Genomic DNA, 27313 nt, shown 5'->3' with positions numbered 1-27313 from the left:
TAATTGAAGTTTGCGAGTCTAGACTCTTCTACGAAAATATTGACGTGTGAAGCTCGCAATGGTTGATTTTAGGGAAAGTCCTTATCGAAAGATTTACAATTTATCACTGGAAAAATTTCGAGAAATGGAAATTATTTATGCGTCCCGGAATCCATTAGAAAAGTGACGCGAAACAATATCGAAATAATTCGATTAATGTAGGCAGACTGCTCGTGTCCGACGTCGAACGGTTTCTTCCACGGAATCTTGACGAATCTCAGCAAAGCCACGATAAATTTGACGCGGGATTAATTCGATATCAACCCCGTCTGCTAATTTATGATATAACGCGATTACCGTGCTATTTGGATCTCGATCATCCCTAGTATTGAATTAGTAGAGGGATTAATTGAATTTTGAAAATCGTGGTTAATCGCGATTCTGAACGGTTTTTAAAAGTTCTATCAACCTGTCAGCCGTGGATACCTTGCTTTTCGAAACGAAAGTGGCGCCCCGTTTGTTAGCATTTGGCATAAAAGAGGATCGTCCTCGGAAGCGCGATAAATCATTCTTTACGTATTGTGCTCGCGTTATACAGGAGTTAAAAGCAACATGTGAATTTATAGTTGCCACTCGTGCACGCCGTATTTTCGAATTTCCACAACTAATTATTTCTACGCCTTGGTATATAGGGTGTCAAATCTTGAAACATTATATATAAATGATGTGTAAATATTTCAGTGAATTGGAAAAAATTCAAAAGAACTTGGAATCGATTTAATTGATTTATCGCTTGAAAATAATAACAGCGATTCAAACACCGTATATAACAAAAAGAAAAAAAAGAAACGAAAACTGCACACGCACGATAATCATTTTATAAATACGGTAATGTAATCGAAATGGAATTAACAGACGCTCGTTAACCCAGTTTACGACCGACTTGAGATAAAGAGAAAGTATGATGGGGGAAGGAAAACGCACGATGCGAATCGGTACGCGTTATTGGAGTGGCGAATCGAGCGTTTTATCGAAGCAGAAATTAATTTCAATTACGAGGGAAACGCTCATCGAGCCCGGCGTCCGTGCACGCGATTTCGAATCACACGTACGCACACTTTCAATTTTACGATTGAATACGTATGAAACGTCTATCAATAAAACAAACGCGATAATACTCCTCAAGATTGGTAAAAAGAAAAAAAAGGAGGGAGATTCTTCGAAGACGATAAAATGAAAGGATCTTTCGCGGTCAAGTGGAATCTTTCCTCGAGAGAGGAAATGGATGGATAGGAAGGTGGAGGAAGGTTATAACACTTATAACTTCCTTGATTAAGTCGCGCTTCAAGGGGATCGATGGTGATGCGGTGTGAAGAAGGGAAAGGGAGTATGGAGAAAGGGGTATAACAAGGCGTTCTGATATAAGGCTAGGTATGGAACAGCGTGGAAGGTAAAATACTTAAAATTGTTAAAACTTGAATTAGTTAAACGTCTAACGTTTTTTAACGAATAACGTCTCTTAACGTCATATAATGTATGAAAGGAAAAATTGATAATTTCGTTTATTAAGAGGAAGAATTCCCTTAAAAAATTACTTTAAACTTCTTCCATTCAATTGTATATTAATCTTCCGATAATTTGTATCTTTGCTTTATTCCAAACTCGTAGAAGAATACGTCCCCGTAACTTTTCATTCAAAAAATAATTGTGCCTGTTTATAAATTCATTCGCCTCAAGCATTTTTATACAACTGTTCATCGATTGTATTGGCGAAAATAACACGCGATGAAAGTGGTAGGAATAAAGAAACACGTTGTGGACGGGCGTCGTTGATTTATGCGGGGCGCAATGGAAGAAATTTTTATTCGAGGAAATTGTATCGAATCGATCCCATGATAAAAATCACGCCACGTTTCACCCGTGTTTCCCGAGCCGATAAAAACTAATTACATAAATCATGCGTCGAAACGGCGACGCCCGCTTTTACGCACTTTTCTATTTGCTATACGCCAAACCATTCGAAAGTTGTGAATAAAAAACAATGTAATATTTTAATGTTTGTAGACTTACGCTCTGAAATTATCGAAATTATCGCGTCCGATTTCTTTTCGAATTTAATAAATCTTGTTTTCGATCTTGTGACAATGGCACGAGAGACAGAAGAAGATCCTTCTTCCGTATTCGTAAAATATTCCAAAGTCAAATTCAATGAAATTCTAATGAACGAAAGAATAATAAAGTTCGAGGATTGATTCCTCCGAGCAAATTCGAGCGGAGAGTCCTTGGCAGGAAAAATTTATCTAATTCATCATCTCCGAGTTAGGGGAATTTTAACGTTTTGAGTACAACGTTCTCTGCGTTGCGCGAACACACCCTGAGATAGGTGCGCCTTTTTCGAACGATGGTTAATTTAAATGGAGCTTTGAAATTAGAAGTTTTCCTACGGTTCCTTTCAGAGTCAATAAGACAAAGGCGTGCGCGAGAGAGAGAGAGAGAGAGAGAGCGAGAGAGACGAGGAAAGGGAAGGAGAGAGCAAAGAAACGGAAGAGAATGATTTAACGTTTAAACACGGCCGTGTTTAAGCGTTTAAACGTAGTTCTTTCGAGGGCAACGTTCGTGAAAGAGAACTAAAACGCGGCGGGCTTGTCGATTCTCCTTTTCGCTTTCGTTTTTTTTTCTCCCCGCTTCTCTCTCCTTTTAATTCCTTCTTCCGTTCCGCTCCAACGTTCTTCCATCGCTATTTATCTCGAATGTATAATAAAACCGAAGGATTGAACGTATTTTGAGAAATTGAATGGAATTTCAATTTATGTCAACGTATATCCGTGGTTTCGAAGGGTAGGGGTTGATTTGAAGGTTAAATTCAATTTAATAGTAATCACTCCATGTAATGAACGAATTAAATAAATAGTTAAATATATTTACGAGAATTTATGTTCGCTCTATGTTGCATTATATTTTTTTCTGGCTCTTAGGATATGATTTTTAATCACCATATTCCAAGAATCGAATCTCATCTAAAGTTTCTAATCGCATCGATTAATTTTGTTCCTACTTCGAAATTCCAAATTCGACGTCGCGGAGAAATCCAGAGAAATTTTAATCGAAATCGCGAGATTAAATTCACGAAATTTTACGCCCGTTTCCTTGGCGGAACATCGCGAAAAATTTTATCCTATCCAACGACTATTCCAAGTAGAACGAATCGGGCGGAATTAATTTGGTCACGTCCGTTTTTTCCATTAATCCGGAAACCTACGTGCGCGCCCCTGACGATTTTTTTACGGCCAACCAAAGACTATGGAGATTATTAAAAATACACGGCCCCCGGTTGATCGTCCAAATTTTCCAAGAATGAATCTTTCACGTCGATTCCCGACCGAGGGATATATAATGTATACATATATATATATACATGGGCAACATTTATTATTGAATTTTCATTTCGTCGAACAAACAGGTCGAAAAAGTATATTTGAATCGATTGTCCATCGTTCGACCCGATAAAAATTTTACAGCCCATTCCATTTTCCAGCGAATCATTTTGCTCGTCTTACTTCGATCGACGTTGAACTTTCCCCTTTTTTCCTTCCCCTTTTTCGATGTTGCGAGCGTTGATTAAAAAATGAGATTTTTAAAATGGTCAAAGAGAGAACCATTTTAAAACCGCTTTTTGAAACTGTAATCTGTAATTTTGTTATTTTTTTTTTTTAATAGAAAAATTTCTTTCGTTAGAGAATTAAGTATAAACAAAATGAAACGAGTATCGTTAATTAAAATCGAAGCGAATCGTGTCGACTTGAAAACGATATCGAGCCAATCTTATCATTTTGATGATTTTTAAACGACGCTCGATTAAAGAGAAAATCGATAAATTAAAAAGTATAAAAGAATCTATCTCTAGTGCGAACGAAATATGATTTTCAATTGAAAAGGAAGAAGAAGTAACTTTTACGTAGCATAGTTATAACTTTCGCGTAACATTTGCATAGACAATCCTAGATCAATGATATAGCTATTATATTATTTATAGTACCATAAAGTTTGACGATCATTCAACAATATATTCTGGAATGATATATTCACTTTGGAAAACTGGCTACATCACGCCAATCGCGCACAAGTTTGCGTATTATTATCGTGCAATTTTTCATAAGTTTCCCCTTTTCTTCCTTATTATTTATTACTATCATTCTAATTTAATCGCAATCTTTCATCATCATTGCTATTATTACTATTAACTTACGTTTTATAGAAACTTGTCGTTCCAAAATCAACCCTCCTTTCTACACGAATTTCATAAAATTCGTTCTATTTAAAAATATTTATTTTATCATGATCCATTAGAAATTGAACAGGCAAGCAAAATTCCTTGCAATAGACAATCGAAACATCGATATTTCTAATTAAAATATATCAAATAATATTCTTTTACAAACAGAACGTCAATACATTCAGGCTTTATCGTTATAAGACGACCACCGATACCGATCTCCAGATACCAGAAATCGATAGGATCAATCGAGGAAAGGATCAATAGTTCACAAATCTTTGCTCGATCTTCAAAGTTTACATTGTAAAAGAGAAAACGTGTAAAGGGGGATCGAATGACTCCCGTCATCAGAATCGGTCGAATTGCATCGTCGAAGGCGAGGATCATGCAAGGGACGGAAGTGACAATGGTCGACAAAGAAGCCAGATAAGAAGGGAATCGAATGCCTGGTTTCTGCTCGCGTCGAGCAAGCGATCTATTTAATTCTTTAACTACGGATACTTTTAGCTCTGAAAAAAAAAAAAAAGAAAGGAAAAGAAAATATTTTATTGGGATCAAATTATAATACTCTTAGAAGACGGCAAAATATCGATCGGTTTCCGAGACAATAATTGACACAAGTTGTCAAAAGTATTCTTCGGACTTTGGGTTTACATCGAAATTAACATTGTTTATAAACCACAGTTAAAGGGTTAATTATTTATGGATTTACTGAAAGCTAAAAACTTTTCGATATTGTTCAATTTCACTCGAAAAAAGCTTGCTTGGAATCGAGCATGTTGAACGATGCGGCTTGATTTGACGATTTTTTAAAGGGGAGATCCTGACAGAAGGTATTGGATAATCCTTTGAAAATCTATTTTAGATACAGCTTCTTCTACTTTCTTTATCGATTGATAAAACTGTTTATCATTACGGATAGATAGGTAAAAAAGTTGTTTTGTCCAATTTTAAAAGGGTAATTTTTGCGTTGTTTGTAAATTAGTTTCTAAAATCGTTGTGCAATTGACCAGAATTAGTTGATTATTACATAAACAATGTTACGACTGTTTGAACTAAATATTATTACGGTATATCGTTGCCTCTCCTGAATTTTGAATTATTAAGTAGCGAGTACTCGAATTTACTAGTTTAAGGGATCTTGAAAGTTTGCAATGTTCAGGGATGATTATGGATGCTTTAAAGTTGGATAACGATCGTTCCGCTACTGAATATAATAAAATGTACAATAATTATTAAATTATATCGTGGAATAAATAAACGATACCGTTAAACATTTCTTTAAATTATTCTCCACCACTTCTTTTCCTTTTTGACGAAATTTTATATTTACCAAATTTTTCAGCGCGTAGAATCCAATTATAAATAAAATACGAAATTTAACGTAATTTAATTCGATCTCGACGATTAATTATTCGTTCGATCGTATAATGAATTTCACTGTTAAATTTAACCCCACTATGAAATGCAATAAATAAACATCCGATTCTATTGAAAAAATTCGCGAGTTAATTTTATCGATCAAATCTCGAACAAAACGCGCGATTAACATTTCACCCGTGCATTTCATCAAGATGTCCACCGATAAACACCATTGACTCTGCTGACACGCATCAATCATTCGGATATCGGCTCTGTCGAAACGTTTCGACCGGGAAACGGGACAGGTTTCGAGTCGAAAAAGCGTGATCGGTAAACATCCAATCGATTCCCATCTTCTCCCCCCAAAGAAAAAGCAGAATTGGCTTTCGAATGAAAATTTCCATTTTCCCGTTCCTTTCAATCTCTCCCCTGCCCGGAACTGTTTAATAAAAGGGAGAAACAGGGGAGGGGATTTCCTTGGATCGATGCCTTTCGTTCCCAGGGACGAAACTTTCGAAAAACTTTTCGCTGACGTGACTTCCCCCTTCGATCGTAAGATTTATCCGAATCGTATTCGACCCCCCCCTCCGCCTCATATCGGGGATTCTCGAACGGTTTCGTTTTCCTCCGTGTTTTTGTGAAATGGATGAGAAAAGGGGCGAGAGAAAGCAGTTTCGATGCGATGATTTGAATACGATAGAAGAATTTTCAAACAACGAGGCGAATATTTAAACATTGGATTGCGCGTGGATGGCAAAAGTGAAAGTATCGTTGTTGCCTCGGTATTTGAGTAAAATTATATCGATATCGATATTGATTTAGTCGAAAGCACTCGCGAACTTTTAATAATTGCGAAGGGAAAGTATGAAATTGGTCGATCGAGCGAGTTGGTTTCGTAATTTCAGTGTCGTGGAAAGGCGAGATCGATGTTCGAAGTTTTAATTCGCTTTTTTTTTCTTTTCTTTAAACGTAATTATGCGATGCATTAAAGCTCGTAAGAATATTGCAACGAATAATAATAAAATAAATTATTATGGATTAAACGTTTTCGCGAGTAAAGGATAAATAAAATTGTATTCATTTTCTCCGCGTGTTTAATCTTTACATTTAACGTATTACGTTTTATAGCAACAAATAAAAAAAAAAAAACAAGCCAATAATATGAATAATATATGAAATTGCGAATTGTAAAGTTTTATTCAATTTATATTCAATTCGCATTAATAACAAATTCACTGACTACAAGTGAATGAAAAATAATCCAACTATTTGCGAGCCAATTTTTATGAAATTAACTACCCTTCGAGCGAAACGTTTAAATAAAGATTCCTTGAATTCTATTGGTCAAACGAGACTTTCAGGTGAACGTCATTTCCCTCGGATTTTCCACGAGTATTCCACTCGGGAAAGTCTGATTATCAGAATGTCCGTGAAGAGCCTTAATGGTGTTGGCAGACCACGATTTATTGCCATTAAAGAGAAATGTCGCCTGCTATCGTAATAAAACCGTTTAAATAATTTGCGAAACGAAAAAGAAGCGTGAATCCTTAATTATTTGTGTACTTTGAAAGAAAAAATTTTTAACACTCGTTAAATCAGTGCTACCAAATTCTGACGATAATTTATCATTAAGCGTAGGCGAATGAATGTGTTGCACGAGTTCTTGGATTTAATTACCATAAAAACTATTTTTTTTCTATTTAGAAAGGAAAACGGAATCCGTTATACAGGCAAGATTTCCTATTTTCATTAAAATTTCGAAACGGCTCGACAAAAATCACCTTCCTCTCCTTCTTTTCATCCACCATTCATTCCTAATCATTCGTTCATTCAATTCACACCGTCAAATACTGGCTCTCTCGCCAATACCGCGAATTTATCGTCTTCCTGAAATCGGGAAATGCCCATCATCCCCCCTTTCCCGGAGATCTCGAGGGGCTGCAATAAAACAGGTCCGCACCTGTCTCTCCCGCGTGCCCCGGGTGCATTAGACAGACGCGAAAACAATAGCCGGGGAATCGTAGCCGCTTCTTCGGCTGAAAGCTGTCGCGAAAGTTGGGCGGCCGATAGAAAAGCTTTGAAGCCTCGCCCGCTTCGTCCCCGGTGGTGTAGGTCGCCGCGTTTTTCCAAGTGACTTCCAAGTGCTTAGAAAGGTCTGGAAAGCCGTCGCCACTCCAGAGTGCTGCAAAAGGTTATCGTGTCCATTCATTGTGGCGCGACAGGCTCCGCTTCGTTTCTCGAGGGCCTTTCTCTCCCTCTTGCGTAGGAGGATCATAATGCGAACTCGCTCTGAAAACGCGCCACTGTTCTTCAGATGCTCCCTCCCTCTCTTCTTGCTCCCTGCCTACCTGGACGAGGCGATAAATCGTGACGTCACGCGTTAACTCGAATCGATGGCGGACGCTTATCCGGGGCGACGTGACCCGTCTTCTCGCAGGCTTAATCCTCCTCTTCCCCTTTTTCTTCCTCTGTTCCGGTCGATACAGGAGGGAGGGAAAGGTTTTATTTGTTTTCGAAACGCCACTGGGACTGGCCTTTCGCGCTTTATCCTCCCCAGTTTCTTCTTCTTCTTCTTCTTCTTCTTCGTGTATTTTTAGCTGGATCGAGAGACGCGTGTCTTGATGGAATTGTTTTGGAGGAAATAGGAACGGATTCGATCTCTCCTGTGTAGAGAAGTATCGGGAGAGTGGAAATTTCTTAGAAATTTAATCCGCATTAAGATTTTCCAGGATTCTAGTTATTAGATATAGGGATATTCTAGGGTAAATTCTGTATTCGAGAATTCGTTCCAAGGAGTTATATTTTTATTATGGGGGTGTAAAGAAAAAGGAAAGGTAGTTCCATTTGAGGAAGATGGAAGTAATCTTCCCAAATTTGAAACTTCTCCATTTCCGCGAGCATCGTATGATCATCTAAAAGCCGTTTCATTAATGCAATTTTTTTTACTTCCATCGTTCTCCAGCTAAAACCTGGTTGCGTATTTCGTGCACTCGCGAAGATGGAAGCCTTATCGAGTATGCACAATGCCTTCGTTTTAAACATTTTAAAAATTCCGTATATGAACGATGCCGTAAAACTCAATACGATCAAAATACATAAATTAAATCGGTCAATTACATCGATTCGAATTTATCGTACACAAATGTGTTATAAATCTTATCGAATAAACGAATATCGTATATACACTTTTTTTTAAATTATCGCATACCTGAGATTAAGAAGAGGGATGACGAAATACTGCTGAAAAGAAAATAAAATTAATCAAATAACAAATAGATGCAATTTAAGAGACGATTCGAATCCCATTTGGCTCCTTGAAATTTCTTCGTGCAGTATTGTGCGTTGCCCCAGCTTATTCTCCCTCGTACGTAACATATGTACGTGTTACACGGGCGCAGATCGGGCGGAATCATCTCGACGAGTTTGTAATCTCATCTCAGCTGGAGGCATCTTGGTGCATGGTTGATGGAAACCATTGTACGTTCTCACGAAGAGACAACTATGAGAATTCTTGTGGGAAAATAACGCGTAACGTTAAAACGCCTGAATCTTTTATCTCCTCGTCGTCCATTCCGCATTGCATTCCGCCATTGTTCGAACAAATTCGAACATTTCCTCCCCTCCTCTTCCCCGTTATCAAAGCGTGTGTCGTGCCTTCTTTGATATCGAGCCAATGCACTTTTCCTTTCTCTTTGCACATTCGAGAAGGATAAAGAGAAAAATTCAAAATAACACTGAAACGTCGAATTCCTGCTCAAGAATATCGCGAATCGTACTATAATTTCGTATGATCTCGTGTCAGACGCGTTTCTCGAAAACGGCGATGCGAGAGTTAAAGGGCCACGCGATCAAACGCTTCGCCGACCCACGCATCGTCGAGTTTTTGCTCCCTTTCGTCCCTTTTTTCGCCCCCCTCCCTCCGTGTTTACCAGCATCGAGCACCATTAGCTCGGGGGGACGTACGATTTCGAGTGGGCATCGATGCTAATGACACGGCCAGTTTTCCAGACAAGGTCCGACGAGGACAATGATCCAACAAGAGTAATTCGACATTGTACACGTGGCTCATAATTTCGTGGATCGTGCTTGATTTTTATCTCGTATTTAAATATTTTTATCCGCTCCACGCGTAAATTAAAGCTTGTTGCACGCGATAGATATCTTTTTTATATTCAAATTCAACTTCGAACACCATCATAATTGTCTTCTTATATTTTATATTCAAGGTATATAAACTCCTGTGAGTTTAAAAATTCCAAGACACCACGTCAAATTATTATTTATTACAAATGTGTTTTGCCAAAAAAAAATTAAAGAATATCGAATTTGTAATTTCCACGTTGAATGTAACTGTGTCAAAAACGCTGATATCCTCGTGTGAAAATTGTTATACGTTTGTATATCGAGTGAGTAAAATTTAAATCGACGAGCAACACGAGATTTCTTCGTAAAACCAATGGTCGTAGTCGATAGAGTTTGAACTTGAACTGTATAAAACGAGAAGCTAGTTTGAGATGCTCGTCGATAGTTTGCTCCTTTCTTCGATATTGAAAAATTCACGGCTCTCCTTCGTTTCGAAAACGGTCGGATACCTTCGACGTTTTGTCGTTCCTCGTTCCATCCGCATATTTTATTCCTGAAACGCTCGCTCGAACCGTTTCCCCTCTCCTCTCGTGTAAAAACGAATATCATTTTCGAGTTCTACATTCTTCAAATTACAAATGAGAGGAAGAAAAACCCGACAGTCTCTGTATTTTAAAACTGGCTTCTCGTCGAATTATTCATCTTGAAACGATCGGGAACATGTTGAGTCAATAATTTGAAGACTTATACATTTGTAAAATTGTTGTTGAAAGACTCAAGAATTATAGGAAGTTCTTATGAAACGCGCGCAAAAAAAAAAAGAGTAAAAAGTAAAGGGACAAAGGAAATGGAATAACAAACGAGGCAAAAGTTTTCGACCGATGCCTCGATCCCTTTTAAATAGATAATAAAAAAAAAGAAAAATTCTTCCAAAGCAGAAACATTCGAAACAACGAAGTTATTTTTTTTCTTTTTTTTTATTAAAACCCCTTCGTTTCCAACAGCTTCCCAACAGGACACAGGAACTACTCGTACGCGTAACTCGAGGCGAGGCAGACCTAACCCAACCTAACCTCGAACTCCGTTGCAAAGATGGCAGATTTAATTTCCGCGCGAACACGATCATGTAAAGTGCGACGATAACATTTGCGTTGCAAAATAATTACGAACGGAGCACAAAGGATAAAAGTCGCGAAGTTAATCCTTTGAAGCAACAGGACGGGGTCCCCTCCCCTACATTCGCTTTTGAATTTGTCTCGTTTGTTTGCTTTCCGCCTGGACAAACATATATCGCTATCAAACCGTACCGCTTTATCCGCGTGTCCCTTCCCTCGAAAAAGAGAAAACAACAATGGCGAAAAGTTCTTGGGCGAGTTTAATTCCTCCTCCCCTCTCGCGGTTTCTCGCACGACCTATTTTCTTCCCGAATTTCTTTTCTTCCCATCGCCACGCTTTTCCAGATTTCATCGCGGTTTCAATCCTATTCCTCCGGAAAATAGGGCGAAATATAAATTTTTTGAAAATTGTTTTCTTTTTTCCTTTCATCCCCTCCATCTTTCATCGCGAGTTGAGAATAATAATTCTGGATTCGTTGTGTTTGAATTGATCGAATATTTAAGTTGGAATTATCGTCGGTGTTTCGTTATAAAGAGGCGGATTGTTGCGTTTAAAGTAACGCATTTGAATTTGACTCATTTTTATATATAGAGAGTTTGATCGGTGACTTAATAAAAAGAGGAAGGGAGAGTAATAAAACAACATGTCGATTCCTGGAAATAATTTTTTACGATCGATATCGACCGATACTCTTAGAAGATTCTTTCATCAAAGATCCACTCAACAACTCGACAGTCGTTGATATTACGTCACTGTGGTGCATCGAGTCCAATGAATGGTATTATACTTTGTAAAATTTTTGCAAACATTCAAACGCCTGTTGAAAAGTCCGTTCTTAAAAAGAAAAATCAGTTGGAAAAGTAACAAGTTACCTAAGATAACTTCTCTATCAATCAGCCGATACATCCCGATTTCAATTATTTCTTTCATCGACGGTCTCAATTGGCAATAAAATATCGAGAAGAAAAATTTCAATCGTGTCGATAAATATTATCTTACCAAGGCCAAAATGTCTGCAAATGTCTAATGATGTTATTTTTAATTCGTAAACGAATATATATCTATATACAAAATACGAAAGAAATACATTAAGAGTCCAATTACATCGTCTGCAATAACTTGCGAACACCCGCTGTCCGCCATTTAATCCGTTTTAATAACGAAAATTCCGCGCGAGTTTTAAACATTGCAGGAATTTAAATGTTCCCTGGAAATGATAATAATCCTCCGGCGAAATTATACACTCGTTACTCGCATACGAAATCTCTGTTAAATCGGGATCTCCCCCCGATTATTCGCGCGATTTTTAAAAGAAATTTATTATTAATCCGGTCATAAAAAATAATTCGAAATTGGATGAACGAAAATATTAAAAGTTTCCTGTTCTTTTGTGCAAATTTCAAAAATCCACGTATTAAGAAGAAATATTAAGAAGGGCACGTATGCTTCTAAAATGATCATTAACGCTAATTACGATTTTAGAGAAAGTTTCTTTCAGCAGCGCTGATAATATTCACTGTTGATAATAAATTCGCGATGTTTCCAAGCAAGAGTTTAACTTTAACGCTTAAAGGAGAGCGTTGCTCTCTCCCTCTTTCTCTCTCGTTTTCAATTTTCGCCCGAATCCGGTTTAAAAACTCGAGCCAATTTTCGATCGTTGGGGTAATTTTGAACGATGGGTTTAACGATGCACCGCTTAGGCTGAAAACGTTGAAAAATATCGCGAGTAGAGGATTCTCGAGCGAGGGAAATGGGCGGATAGCCGGGTTAATAGTTTAATGGATCGCCCATGGAGGCCGCAAACAAAACATTTCTACGTCCTTTCCGCCTGTTCGATACAAATAGCGCGATAAATCACGGTACTTAGCGTTAATAGGATCATGTCGCAACAGGTCTGATTTATTTGTCACGGCCTGAAACTAGATTTTCGCCGCCACGCAGACTTCTACACGTCAACCTTCGTTTTTCGCCCTCGAAATCGTGATTTCGAACATTTGTATCCCTCCTGGTAAATTTGATCCGTTCCAACAATCGGGATCGAGAGAGCAAACGATCGATTCGAGCCTTTCCCCGTTGCGGGTCGCTCATCCTTTCGTTCCTTCAGAGAAACTGTAAAGATAAATAGTTGTGATCGATCAACTTAGGGGTTATAATGCATCTAATAGAGGCGTATAAACGGTTAATTGAATCAACTGTTCTCCTTCGCTTAACGAAAACGAAATCTTAATAGAATCGAGTCAGATTCTATGCTCGCTTCTTCGTTTTCTTGCCTAGTTAAAGAAGAATCGATCAGTTAATTCAATTCTCCAAGAAGATGTTCCATTAAATAAATTTATTGATACGTTGATTAGCTCGAATTGAAATCAAATAATACGTGTTAAATCGATATTATGATCAATTTAATAAACATATTGTTTATTATGACTGTTAATGCACGAGGAAATTGTCAACATGGAAGCATTGTTAAACAAAGTGTCGGTATTTTGTCACGTAATTTGTCGATTTCTCTAACCTCTGAATACGATGAAATGGAAAATGTTTTGCAATTTTGAAAATTTCTTCGTTTTTTTTTTTTTTTACAATTTCGATAATAATTATAATTCAGAACGATCGTAATGCGACATTTTAATCGGCAAACATCGTTTGTTACTTATTGACATCGTTACTCGATAAGGACAATGGGCGAGTGTCTTTTATTCCGTTTGTATCTCATATATCCTCTTCCGCTTTCGGTGTTGCATTCCAAGACTTCAGTCAATGACATATCGATCAAGTATTGCAAACATCGCATATTTTACTCCATCTATGATACACTTTCGAATCACTTGACCTGTTTCACGAAAAAATAGACAGCTTGGAAAATTCACTCGTATGCATAAAATATTCTATAACATCGACTCCAAAAATTTTTCTAGATGTATCATCTTTACAAATTTACCGAGAAAAAAATAAAGATTCCTCCACGCCGTTTGCCACAACAATTGGAATTTATTCTCCGAATGAAAGTGTCTACAATAAAGAAACAAGTTCATATTACCCCCCAGCACGGTTAAAATCGTCGTATCGCGATGCAACTCTAACAACTTTCAATAACTTCCTCTACTAGTTACACGAGCGAGCGAGCAGTTTGAACTCGCACTTGCTCGCATAGACAGACAGATATTTATTGTTAATGGAATCGAACCTCATTTTGAGACCGGACCTCATTTATCCAGCACGAAGAGTGGCCGAGCAAAGACGCTTTTATTCCTTTTACGCTCATCAGACCACCTCTCCTTCCCACCTCTCCTCCGCCTTTTAAAGACCCTTCTTTTCCGTTTTCTTTCCCTTCCATTCTCGTTTACCATTCCTAATTGCACCACCGCCATCCAATAACTCGGTGAAACTTAACGCTCTGACTTTGCATACGAAATCGAGAAGATCTGCTTGCTATGTATTCCGAGTTCGAGGACTTTGTTGCTTTCCTCTTTTCTCGAGAAAGATGAGTGTAAAGATTTATACTTTCGAAAATTGCGTTTTTGAGGATAAGTCTCTTTCAAATGTGAAATATATGATGGATTCAAACTCGAGACATTTCGATGTGATATAGTAAGAAGAATAATAGAGATACAATAACGGTACGCTTTATTATAAATAATCAATATATCGACACGAGGGTGATACTTGGCTGATAAAATTATAATACAAAAATGATCGTGCCACCTATTAATTATCAAACCTATATCAAAAAGGCGTGGCACTACAGAATTTCCCGATGGCAATCGACCAAGTTCTCGGGGTGCTCGGACATAATGTTATCGGTATGCCGAGTTTGCAAGGGGTGCGTAATGAACCATCCCTCTTCGAATGCCTCGGATTCCGGGCATCGCGATAGCCAATTAAAAACAATATACTTATCGAAACAAGCAAGAGATCCAACCAACCAACTCAAAAAAACATTAAATATTCTCAATCGTTCCTTTCCTCCAAACCGTCCACGGATTCTCGTCGTTTCTTGCCAAAGGAGGGAAAAAAGGACCATCGATGCAACAACGATTTCGCGACACTTCGAGGGAATCTTCTCGAGCCATCGAACCGGCTCGGTCACGGCGAGTGGAGACGAATCATGGCTGGCGTAAAAAAAGAAAAGAAACTCTTACCAACACCTCTTACCTCCACCAAAGAGAAGAACCTAATAGCGAGCTTCCGCGTGCCGCGGAATCTCCCTCCTTTGTATTCCAGTCGCCCGGTATTCGTCCAGGAATCTGCCCCCTCCTCTCCCTCGATCGAATGGTATTATCAACATTTGCTCCTCTCTGGACAGGTAGAGAGAGCGAAACGGGAGACAGGTGCGTCCTCTGTCGAAAAGAAGAGAAAGGAGAGCGTAAATTGACGAGGAACACTACGAAGACGGAGAGAGGAAATATACAGCGGCGACATTTCGTACAGACGGTCGAATCGATCGTCACGCCTGCCTTTGTTTGACTTAATTACCACAGCGTAGATCGGTAGATAGGCCCCGCACGTCTGCCAGTCGAATCAAGCAGCCGCCCTCGAGCGGCGAATTCCGCCCGGAGGGCAGACGCCCTGTGAATATTAGGGGCGATCGAGAGTGCTGAGTAAATTTCATCTTCTATGCTTCCGGCCGGTAAGCTCTTAAGAGCGGCATACATTTAACCGTTGGCGCGCCTGTCGGGAAGAAAAGTGGAGTGAGGGAGGGAGGGGTTGCGGTTTGAGGAACAGGAAGGCGCGAGTAACGCGAGGCGCGGGTATAATAAGCCAATATAAATGTAAATGGAAGAGAAGTGGGTATATATATCTCGTATTTAGCGGTTTAAGTGAAATTACGCGATCCCCCCTCGTTAAGGATTGGAAAAATTGCGCTGGAATTCCATTGATTCTATTCCAGAATTGAGAAATGGCTCGAAGTTAACTAACTGTCCAACACGTTTCACGGATTGCTCGCGCAGTTATTCTTGCCGTTTTAATTAATTTGGGAGATTTACAAGGGATAATCTTAGGAACTTCCCTTCTTAAATTTTCCACGACAACGCACCTATTCGTCGCTATTCCTCGCACAACCGCTCCAGCCTCGAAAATCAGATTCGCTCCATTCGGAGAAAGAACAACGCGCATTCCACGTGTGCAAACTCTCGTCTCGTTATCCAAGCGACAACGTAACGCGGATGAACTCCTCGATACAACCTCGTGCCGACCAAACTTTCCCCTTGTAACTCACACACACAGAGAGAGAGAGAGAATCAACTTGCAACGCTTAACTCGGCGGAGTTCGTTTAGCACACGGTGCATTTGGTGCGCGGTTAAAATGACGCGTGATTAATGGAAACTAGGGGAGGGTGGAGGGTTAATTCGATCGAGCAAATTACTTAGGAGGTCCAACTTGAGGGCTCGAAACCCTTTGCCCCAACTTCGAATCGGTGACGTATCGCGAAAAACCGAATCGTTAAGGGAATTCGATTAACCCTCTCTCTCCAAGCTTTTCCAAACTGTCGCAGTCCTTGAGGATTAATATTCGATGAAACATTCGGCGAGTGGTGTGGTGAACCAGCGTCAACGGGGCTGGAGGGGGGCGACCACGTTTCAAATCGATATCGGAAAATGTTACGGTGGTTGTCGAAAGTGGCTGTTGGTTGGAACGGTCGGGCAACGTTTTTAATGCGCCTTCCTCCTTTTGCTTTCGTATCTTTTAGCGCCGATTGCTCGAAATTATTCGCTTCAAAATCAATCGCGTCGTTTATGTAAATCTATCGCAAGCACGAATTACACGAATTCTCTAAAACGTATAATGATACATCAAATTGTAATTAAATTATTGACTTTATATTACAATGCGCATGCATATATAACCTGGGTACTTAAAATTTCGTTCGTATAATCGCATTTATTTTCATTCTCCATAACGAACAAAAATAACAAGCGATCGTTACTATTATTTCCCGCATCGCGTTCTTTTAATCATTTCAAAACTTTCTCCCCGCAAAAACTGTGTCTATTTACGTTAAATTCCGTCTCGTTTCCCAGGTGAAAAGCGTTTAAGGTAAAAATCATTAAAAACGAGCACATACCAATCGAAATTGAGGGAGACGGCGATCGACAGGCGATGGAGTTACGTGTTCTTGGGGGAGAGATCGATGGCTATCCGGTGGGGGTCGCGTGCCACGGAGAGGCGGCTACCACGGGAATAAGAAATTACGTTGTAAGTGTCGGCGCGTGCCGTGCTCTCTCGTATCGCGAATAGTCGCTGCATCCATATGCATCGGCCGCCTCGTAAAGAACAGCGGTGGCGAAATTAACAGGGAGGACGAGAGACGGCTTTAGAAAGTCTCGCTCCTTTCCACTCGCGGCCACTCCTCGCACTGGATACACGAATCGAGTCGTAATATTCGTTCGGGTCGATCGGTGTATACAAAGGAAGAAGTGGTTTTGGTTTTTGCAGAATAATTTCGTAGAAAGTTTCGCCTTCCTCTGTTTGTATACGCGCGGTGTAAATATTATAGATATTACGGTGTAATTTCGACGAAGCGTTTGGAGAATGAAAACAATCGTGGAAAGTTTTGTTTTTAAACGTATGTGTATGTTTTTAAATGGATGTAGTGTTAGTTTCTTTTGTTTGGGAAATTGTTTGGATGGATGCGAAGGGAGAAGGGTTTAAAGGGGTTAAAATAGGGTTAGATGGAGATTCTTCTTGAATTTTTAGAGTTGTCTCTTCCTTTTCTTGGAAAATTACTCTGGGCAAAAGTGAAAATGCTTATTTGACGAATACTTTCTATTGTTCGTGCTATTTTTTTATTATTATCGTTATGTTATAATGACTAGAAAAATAGGAGCTAAGAGAAACTTTACATAGGATAAGTACTTTTGTCGTTATTACCTATACACATTGTAATTTAATAATTCCTAAATAATTTAATATCATTACTATAATAAATTTTTTTTTAAAAATTTCATCTTTCAGATACGTAAAAAAAGACGTAATTTAAAACTAAGAAATAAAAAGTTCGATCGAGTTATCGATAACAAAAGTAACAAGAAACTTCAAAGTCGAATCTCTTGTTTAAAGAGAGAGAGAGAGAGAGAAAAGGAGATAACAAGTTTGCAATTTTGTCTCCTTTTTCTAAAATTTATCGACTTCGAGAGTCACGTTATAGAGAGTACACGATCTCTTTTCTTCCTATCAAACTTCTCCTTCTATATATATATATATCGACCAATTACGACGTGATATCGAAACGACGGAGAAAGAGAAAATGAAGATAGGACAAATTACAAAGCCGCGCACGGGTTCACCTCGCGGCGGGAAATTTAAAAGAAAGAAGATTGCCGAGGAATGTCCTCCTGCGATTTATAATCCCAAGAATATTAGGATCTTTTACGATAGCTCGTGACCGAGGCAAATTAGCCAACCACTCGACTATGCTTCCCCTCGAATTGCTGGAAGCCGCAGGAGGAGGGGGAGAAAGAAGAAGAAGAAGAAAAAGTTTATGATTATAATGGTGATGTCGAGAGAGGCAAAGCAACCTACTGTCTCTCTAGCATGTTGCCAGCCAATGTACAATGTACTTGTTAGACTTGGTGGACGGAAATTTACCGTAACTAACGGTTCACCCGTTGCACTTGCCATGTTCTTGAACTTGTAACCGGTGCATCGAATGGAAGAGGCTGCAGGCTTCTTCGAATTTTCGATCCGGATCTCTCGTCTTTTTTTTATTTAAATAAATTAACTCCTCATATATATATAATCATCGGGGAATATTTTTTTAAGGAGGATTTAACGGAATAGATCAGGGAGAGCGATTAACAAACGGCGTAATCAAGCATTCGGTGAAATTCTATGAAACTCTGTTCCCATTGTAATATATGGAAATTGGCTGGAGGCATTTACACACGCGCTCGCGTACGCGGGCACGTAAAGCTTGTAAGGTGCATTATGCTCGTAAAATGGCATAAGGAAGTCAGCGTCGAGCCGTGCATCTTCGAGATCTTCCATCGACTTCCATCCCGACCTTAATGGAATCCTTGCAATCCGAATACCGTCCAATGAAAATCGCTCGTTTGTTTAGCCATCCGCTTAACGGATCTCGGACCTTTAAATCGCGAACGTGATACCCTCGCGAGTGGTATTTGTGTAATAATGCTTCCCATCATTTTTAAATCATTTAAGAATCGTATCGATTTCTGGCAGGTGCATTAATCGAAAATTTAATCCAATGATACAATTTGTAATTTAAATGTTCTACGTAAAAAAGAATAATGAAATCGAAAATTAAAATTCCTTTTACGTTACGTAAAGGAAAAGAAAATAAGAGTACATAATAATAATAAACGAACAAATGAAATCAATATTTCAAGATCAATAATATAATATTGTTATTACTTTACGTTTATTTATGCAAATTCGCAAATTATGCGCAAAAACAATTAAAACACAGAAGATTTGTCCAATCTTGTTACCATAAATATTACGTTCACGTGCATTTTATTTCGAATATTTTCCAGATTCCACTCGGTCCACGCTCATTACGCACCAATAACCTATCCAGCCCAATTAATCTTATTTATTATTTCCGTTTATCCCACCCACCCATTTTTATAGCAACGTTTGTCCATTATTTATTTATTTTTTCTTTTCTGCTTCTATCGTTAATAACGCGAAGAGAACATAGAAAAATTCGACTGGATTCGAGGGCTTTTATCCGGTAATTCGGGTATAAGATAGAAGCCCGGTTCGATTGTGCCGCACTTGCGCGCATTACCGGCTCGTGAAATGCATCCTGGTGGAATTAATAGGTGGTAAACACGTGAATCGTGGAAAAATTCGATACACGGTAAACAGGCTGGACGATCATGACCCCGGCGGATCGTTCACGTTCATTCGTTCGAACCAAATTGCGCCGCATTTTCGTATTTTCAAGTGTCGTTTCCCCTCTGGATGGAGAAAGAATATACGAAGAATCGCAATGATTTTTCCTCGAGAAAAATTAATGTGTTTAAAAAAAAAATTGTCACTTCAAAAGTTGATAACCGTGTAAGCGTGGAATGGACGGATAATTTTTGATAAAATGATGAAACGAAATTTTCGTGCGCGTATCAAATTTAAATGATCGTTTCGTAATATTAATTACCTGTCTCCATAATTTTACAATATTTAATTCTTTTTCTTTTTTTTTTTTTTTTTAGTAAGAAAGGAAAAAGATTTCTTTGTGAAATTACTCAATTTAAAATCCGAATCCATTTCACGTGATTATATTTTAAAGCTGGGATTAGGTTAAAAGCCATTTCATTTCAATTTCGCGTATATATAATTATAATGTACTTTTTCGCAAATAAATTTTCTATCCGTTGAAAGCGTGACGTCAGGATTATAACTCTTTCGCCGTACAATGATCGAGCTTGCCGATAAGAAAGAAATCTAACCCCTTAACGAATCGGCGAGCATCGTATAATACGGTTTAAAAAATAATGGACACTTTGCACGCGGCAACATTGCACAATTAATATCACCAGTTCGCTTTAAAGTGTAAGAAAATTTAAAGAGACGATTTATGTGATTATTTTTGACGCTGATCAAACATTGTTAAAGTCTCCATATAAATTTAAAATAAAAAGACTCTATTTTCCTCTGCCTTCCGAAAATAGATCAGAATAAATCGAATAAAAATCGAAAAAATCTAATGTAACTCTACCCTCAAATCGTGCACACGGCTTTCAATTACGCGACACTCAAGAGAATTCGAAAGGATTACCCTTAGCTCACGACTTCTTTTTCTCGCAATCGTGCCGCTGCTTTAAATCACTGGACAGAAAACAAAAGTTTTCCATCCATCGATTTACCATTTTTTTTCCCTCCGCCACTTTTCTCGTGGCTCGAGCGCAGCAAAGGTGGAAAAATCGTTCGAATATAACGGCGGGCAATTGTACTTTTCCATTTTTAATTTCTCCTTCTACATTAGACAGAGAGAGAGAGGGGGGGGCAGAATGGAGAAAGGTTGGGCGCGAAACGGCGCAATCCGATCGGATTAAAAGATCTAACGAGCACCGAGTTGTTAATTACTTAGCCGGCGATGGAAAGGGACAAAGATGGGATGGACAAAGACGAGGAAAGGGGAAAAAGAGAGATACCGGTGGCGCCACCAAGGATTATATCCGCGACACGGGGCAAAGACCATCAAGCTTCGCAACCAGTAATCAAACGTAACTTTTCTCTCCCTCTTCTTTTTCCCTTTTTCCTTTCTCTTCCATTCCTTTTTTCTTTTTCTTTCTCTTTTTTCGTCCACCACCAAAGGGTGAGGCGCTTTTTATTCCACCGTGTCTACGTGGAAAACTCGTGTAATATAAAATACGCGTGCACGCGCCTGCAGAAAAGGTTTCAAGGGAACTTGAAACACGGGAGAGGGCGATCGTGGTCGAATGAATGAACGGATAGATATATATATGTATATACGGGTTAAACACAGAGGCGGCGAATATATATGCATTTCCGTCGAAATAAAAGCCGGGACTGAACGAAAAATCGTTGCGTTTAGACGCGAGTCGAATGTTTATCATTTTTTTTTTCTACTCGGCACTTGTCGTCAGATGTCTCTTTCTTGGTGTTTTTTAAAATTGCGGAACATGGAGGGAAGTTTTCATCGATCAACGTGATAAATGAACTTCGATCGAGCGAGTTAACCTTTTGTTATTCGTGTTTGTGAGATACTTTTAAAAAAATCGAAAAATATTGATCGAGATTTATTTATTAAGTTAAGTATGTTAAGTTCTATAAGTAAGTTATATTTTGTTCGTTTATATTCGAGTATAAAGTTTTGATATAATTAAATTAATATGTGGTAGAAAAAGTGTGCGGAATGTTCACAATGAATGTAAGAAATTTTAAAAATTGTAGAGTTTATATTATGGTAAGTGTAACAAGCAGTTTTCTCGAAAACTCGTTAAAAATACATGGTATCAGAATTATTTTCTAACGTTTAATAGTTCTCTGGGGTTCTTCTCAGAATAAATGAGATAGATACGGGAATAATTTTCTTAAGCTTTTCTCTACGAAATACCTCGTAAATTTTTATATTTCTTGATAATTCCGACACTAAACGTAACGTAACTCATTCTAATCTTTAGTCCCTTTGCGAGGCTCCACTTTCCTCGCAGTTTTATTGTTTCAAAATATTAATTTTGAAGAAAAGAAGTATTAAAGTTGAATGTTAAAATGAAATTTCAGATTTCGAAATGATTTGTTTGTTCTATAAATAAATTTCTTGAAAATATACTTATTAAAAATATTTTAGTTTCTTTTTATTTTTAAAAATTTTTTGAAAACTACTCGTGGTAAATTTATTAATATTTATAATAAACGATTATATAGACACATATGTGTGTGCGAATAAAAAGGATGAAAGAAAGGGACGTGTAAAGCTGGTATCGGAATAAACGATCAATAGCTCGAACACTTTTTATGGATATAAGCTGATTTCAAAAGCTGCTTCTTTGTAGGAAAAATCTGTTTTACACACCTTCATAATTTATTCCATTCTCTTTTCTTTAAAGAAATTCTAATCAAATTTATATCAAATGTATCAAATTAATCCTTTATCATTAAATTTTTCTAGCGATACGATAATTGCGAGAAACGTATAATATGATATAATCTAATATAAAATAACTTGAAACGATTTATTTTTTTTTTTTTACTTGAATAATCGATCTTAATAATTAATAATATTTAATAACATTGATATTAATTTACGCGCTTAATATTTATCACCTCTTTTTTGTTCGTATTCAGAATTGATTATACTACAACTGCATTAACAATATCGGTTCCATAAATGATATTTACACCATTTATCGCTCTTCCAACTTTAATAAAATTGTCAGTTTCCACTTTTAAAAACGCGAATTTTAAATAATAAAATGTAATTAGGAAGGCAACATGCCGTGAAATCGTCAGAGTTGGTTATATATCTTGGTTATATCTGATGTTTATTATCCGATATCGATAGATTCCCATTTACATGAGAGTAAATTATTTTCGAATACGTTTAAATCTGCATAAATTTCCTGAGTGATGGCTAAAAAATAAATGCCAGCAGTTACAGAAATCGTTTTAATCGTTAATGAGAAAACACGTTCCATGATACCAATTTCGACGAAACTTCGTCAATGCCTGATAACTGAGATATATTTGACTCGTGTCATTTGCATAAATCCTTCCAATAATGGAAATACTTTATCACGGTGAATTGCTGATTTGTACGTGAAACGCGTTATTGGTTAGTTTTTTTTTTTTTTTAATATCCTAATGGAATAAAATTTATATTATACACATAATTATTTTAATTCGTATATTTATTCTGTTTTATTATAAATTTAAAATCGCACAATACCGTATAATTTTTTTTTTCGAAGCAAATTTATATCATAAAGTTTTTTCCTGCATTTTTTTTATTTCACACACAAAAAAAAGTTGAACGATAATTAGAAGAACAATTTAAAAAATTTTAGTTCTTTGTCACTTCACTCTCTTTCTCTCTCTCTGCTCAAAAACGCACGTTGAAAGAACTTTAATTAACTTTTCGTAGACGTAACGTTTGTTAAATTTTAACAGATGTGATAAAAGGAACAAGAGATATTCCTTATGTCATTACAAGAAATTTATGACAAGAAAATTTCCATATTATTATGCATACTTCACGAGTGGAGGAAATTTCAAAATTCCATCCAATCTAATATACAGAAGAAGAAGAAGAAACCCGATCTTATATCGATATTCACGACCTGAATCTCTTTTGATCGATTCGAGGATTAATTGAACGTTATCCACTCGAGACAAGCCTCCATCCTACGTGTAAATACGTCCTCTCTCTCTCTCTCTCCAAGAAAGGGAGGACTCTTTTATACTCATAAATTCGTCGTCGCTCGATTGCTCCTTCTTACCCACCCCTTTCTCTCTCCCCCCTCAGCTTAGAACGACTGCGGGACCCTCTCGAACATCTTGGAAAGTGTCGAACGCAGATCCCTTTTCCCTCCCCCGATCCAACTGCCCAATTCAAGGGATGACTTCCACAATCGGATGAGCACCGGCGTAGAATGCTCTTACATCCTCCCCTCTCTTCCTCTCTTTCTCCCTCCTTTCCCTCTCTGCCTGTCGACCGAAGCGGAGAGCGCTTTATTGCGGTCGCGTTTGTAGAGTACATGGATGAAAAAGCATAACGTGAATAACCGCGAAGGGAGAGAAATGGAGGACGTGGAAAGAGAGAGAGAGAGAAAGGACAGGAGCGACGCAGCATGCACCAGATACAAGGGAATGCAAGGGGAGGCAGAGTGGAGAGACGACGGAGGAAGGGGAGGGCGAGTCGTAAAACGTTGGGTTTTGCAAGAAGCGGCCTGGTGGCGGCAGTCGCGAGCGAGAGGGTGAGAGAATGGAGAAGGGAGCCGCCACAAAGTAGGCGCACCGCTTTATCGTCGACCAAGGCTCTGAGAGACACTCTCCTCCACTCTCTTACCGTGTTCTCTCTCGATTCTTTTTTTTTCATCCGCCCCTTTGCTTCCTTCCTTCCTTCCTTCCTCTCCCCTTCGTTGAAATTTCATCTCCTCTTTGACCGGTCCTCCTACGCCTCTCTTTCTCTTAATTCCTAGTCTCTTTGATCGAGGCTTTCTTCTTCTCCTCCTCTTCTTCTCATTTTATCGGTGCTCTATATACGATTTTATATTTCGCTTCACGATTGTTCTTCTCACCATTCAATTCTTAGCGTACTTTCCTTCTAATCTTCGAAAGAAAAATCTTATTTCCCTCGGCCATCTCCTTCTTCCCTCTCCATTATCCATTATCGTTCAACTTTAAATCCTAGAATCTTGCTCCTCGAGCACACCTCGCCCCTCCCCACAATCGCTCTTCCTCGCCGTCATCCAAGCATCTTGTTTCTTCCTCCTCGTACACCTTTCTCCTCGACATCGTTCCCCATCACGAGCACTCCTGCGTCTCTATCCAACCATTCCGACCACCGTAACAAGTCCTTCCTCCCATTCAGCCGCGTCGATACACCCACGCGCCTGTATCTGGCTTATAAATCTGCGCGCGTGGGCGTGCAGCCGGCGTATACGGGCAAAATCCATTCATGGATCGCGATGATGAGCCGTTTTATAACGCGGTAAAACCGATCTCCAGGTGAGAATCACGCCGTGAGATAGTGGGCGACCAACGAACATTCCTCCTCCTCAAAACAGAGGGAGAGAGGGGGAGAGAGATCCCGTGTAATGTAATTTTTACCTCGAAAGGGTCTTACGATTTCGAAGGTGGAAAAGAACCGTGACGTAGCGTAATCGCAGCTGCGTGATTTATCATAGGCCGTTTATCCGTGGGGAGTTTGAGAGAAGAGGGTGGTGGTGATTTTGAGCAAACTGTGCGCGAAATAGGCGTAATAGACAGGGTGTAACGGTTTCGCGGGCATTATAGATGCGTCGAATTATGGATTCGATGGCGTGTCACTGATCCCACTCTGTTCTGTTTAGCTTCACGCTCTGTGATAATTCCTCTCTCGTGTTCGACTCTTTGAAAGAGAGGGTTATTCTCCGTATTAATTTCGAAATTTCGGTTTAATCGACAGAACAGTATTCCGTTCAAGGTTTCGATTCTTGTCGAAAGGGATAAATTTTTCAACGGTATTTAAACAATTTTTAATCTCCTTTAAAAAAAAGAGGTCAATTTCCCCTCCTTCGCGGATAACAAACTTTACAATAATCCTACCCCTTTTAAAACCGCGCTCATTAGACCATCGAGTCTCTTTCGTTACGCGATAAAAGTACATAGAAACCCAGTAGGTAAGGGAACAAGAATAATAGACACGAGTTGGAGAAGATTCTAAGCGCCAAGAAGTTTCTCAATGTATATCCCCGTTCGATCTGTTCCAGGCGAGGTGATTGGCCAGCGGTTCCTGGGAAACGAGAGCCACGTGGAGCACTTCAAGCTCCTGGAGCGCGCGACCACTTCCATCCTGATTGGCGCCAGGTAATTGTTACGTGATTCGATTCTTTATCGTGTAAAGGACGGGGGAGGAAAGGGCCAGCAGATGGTCATCGGCCACCCGAGTTTCTCGAGTCACTCCCTCGATTACGCGGCCCTCGATGACGAAGTCTCCCCCTCCCTTCTCTCCTTATGACGTGTCCTCTTTAATTTTACATGAGAGTATTTCCCTTCGATCGATCGCCGCATCGGTCTTCTTGATACGTGGAAATAAATTGCTTTCAATTAAAGGGGAGAGAGAGAAAAAGAAAGATCCTCGCCGCTTGTGATCGCGTAAATTGTTGTCGAGATATAGCGAGATTTAACGCGAGGTTGGTGGATTTATTCGCGCCTCTCCGGCAGTCGAGAAAGGTATTTTTCCGTCGATGATTGCGTTTAATGTACATTTCTGTTCTATTCTGAAATTTTTTAGACTTTTTTAATTGGATGCGAGTCTATTTCAAGTACTTTTTTTATTTTTTATTTTTTGTAATAGATCATCTTGCAAATCATTTTTAAGAAACAAATCGTTTTTAAGAAAACGGAAATATTACGTATTTTATAATGATTTTGTTGAAATTTCGTTCGGAATAACGAAAAGATTGTCGTGGGATTGTGATGAGGAATGGGAAAATTTTCGCTCGATATATCGAAGTTTGCACAAGGGGGAGTTATGATCATTGTGAGTCATAGTTACGTGTCTATCGTCTATATTACTAACCGCTATCAATCAGTTTAGTTTATCCTTAAATTATCATCTTAGTGACACGTAATTATCGAATTAATTGGAATTTAAACATTACGTATAAATAAATAAGTTTAATAATCGATTAATTTCAATTTTAGAAAAGCTTTAAAATATGTTAAAAGAGGTTAACCAAATATATCTATTTCTCTTTTTCTTTGTAATTAAGGAAACATTTTATTTTCAATTGAGAATTGTTTTAATCTCGTTACCATACATTTAAGAAGCAATCGTAGATCCTGCTTTGAATGCAGTATTCTTTCAGGATAATATTCAATTAACCATTGCAATAATCATTGCGTTGCGGAGCATTGTTGTCTACCTCCAGGGTAGCTTAATTCAATTATATCTCAGACTATTAGTGGTAGCATTTATCGGAATATAATTGCGTCATAGTTGCGTCAGCATAAGCATATCATACCGATAATATTTTAAAGCTTTTTTAAAATTGAGATTAATCGATTAAGTTTATTTATTTGTATAATATTAATATCATAAAGTTTGTTTTAATACAAATTAAATTTACAACAAAAATTTCAAATTTATATCCCGATATCATATTATATTTTTCTTTGTCGAATTGATCAGAAATCCTGTACAAATGTAACTTTATAATTAAGAAAATTATCGATGTACATTCATCGTTCGTACATCTTTCGAAAAGTGAATTTCGAGCAACAAACGTAAAAGTTAGAAAGGTAAATTGAAGCATATCTCACGAATATAGTAACACTTGTACACCTTAAAAAGTTATGAACCCTCG

At 38.3% G+C, this 27313-nt stretch overlaps 1 protein-coding gene and 1 long non-coding RNA gene across 7 annotated transcripts in view; one reads left to right on the top strand and one right to left on the bottom strand.

Moving 5' to 3' along the window:
• LOC107997499 (semaphorin-1A) overlaps positions 1 to 27313 on the top strand; it is a 396921-nt gene that overhangs the window by 107992 nt on the left and 261616 nt on the right. For all 6 annotated transcript variants that reach the window (XM_062071778.1, XM_062071777.1, XM_017056130.3 and 3 more), the window contains one exon: positions 25715 to 25811. In XM_062071778.1, the coding sequence (XP_061927762.1) occupies positions 25715 to 25811 (97 nt within the window). The remainder of the gene's footprint in view (positions 1 to 25714; positions 25812 to 27313) is intronic.
• LOC114577506 (uncharacterized) lies at positions 12328 to 17053 on the bottom strand. The gene is made up of 3 exons (XR_003697651.2): positions 16879 to 17053; positions 14966 to 15150; positions 12328 to 12922 (listed from the first exon to the last, which is right to left on the bottom strand). It is a non-coding gene; the product is annotated as an uncharacterized LOC114577506 (long non-coding RNA).

This window comes from Apis cerana, linkage group LG2, assembly GCF_029169275.1.
Source record: "Apis cerana isolate GH-2021 linkage group LG2, AcerK_1.0, whole genome shotgun sequence".
Lineage (NCBI taxonomy): Eukaryota > Metazoa > Arthropoda > Insecta > Hymenoptera > Apidae > Apis > Apis cerana.
Note: the sequence above shows the minus strand (reverse complement) of the source record. Positions and strands in the feature narration are given on the sequence as shown.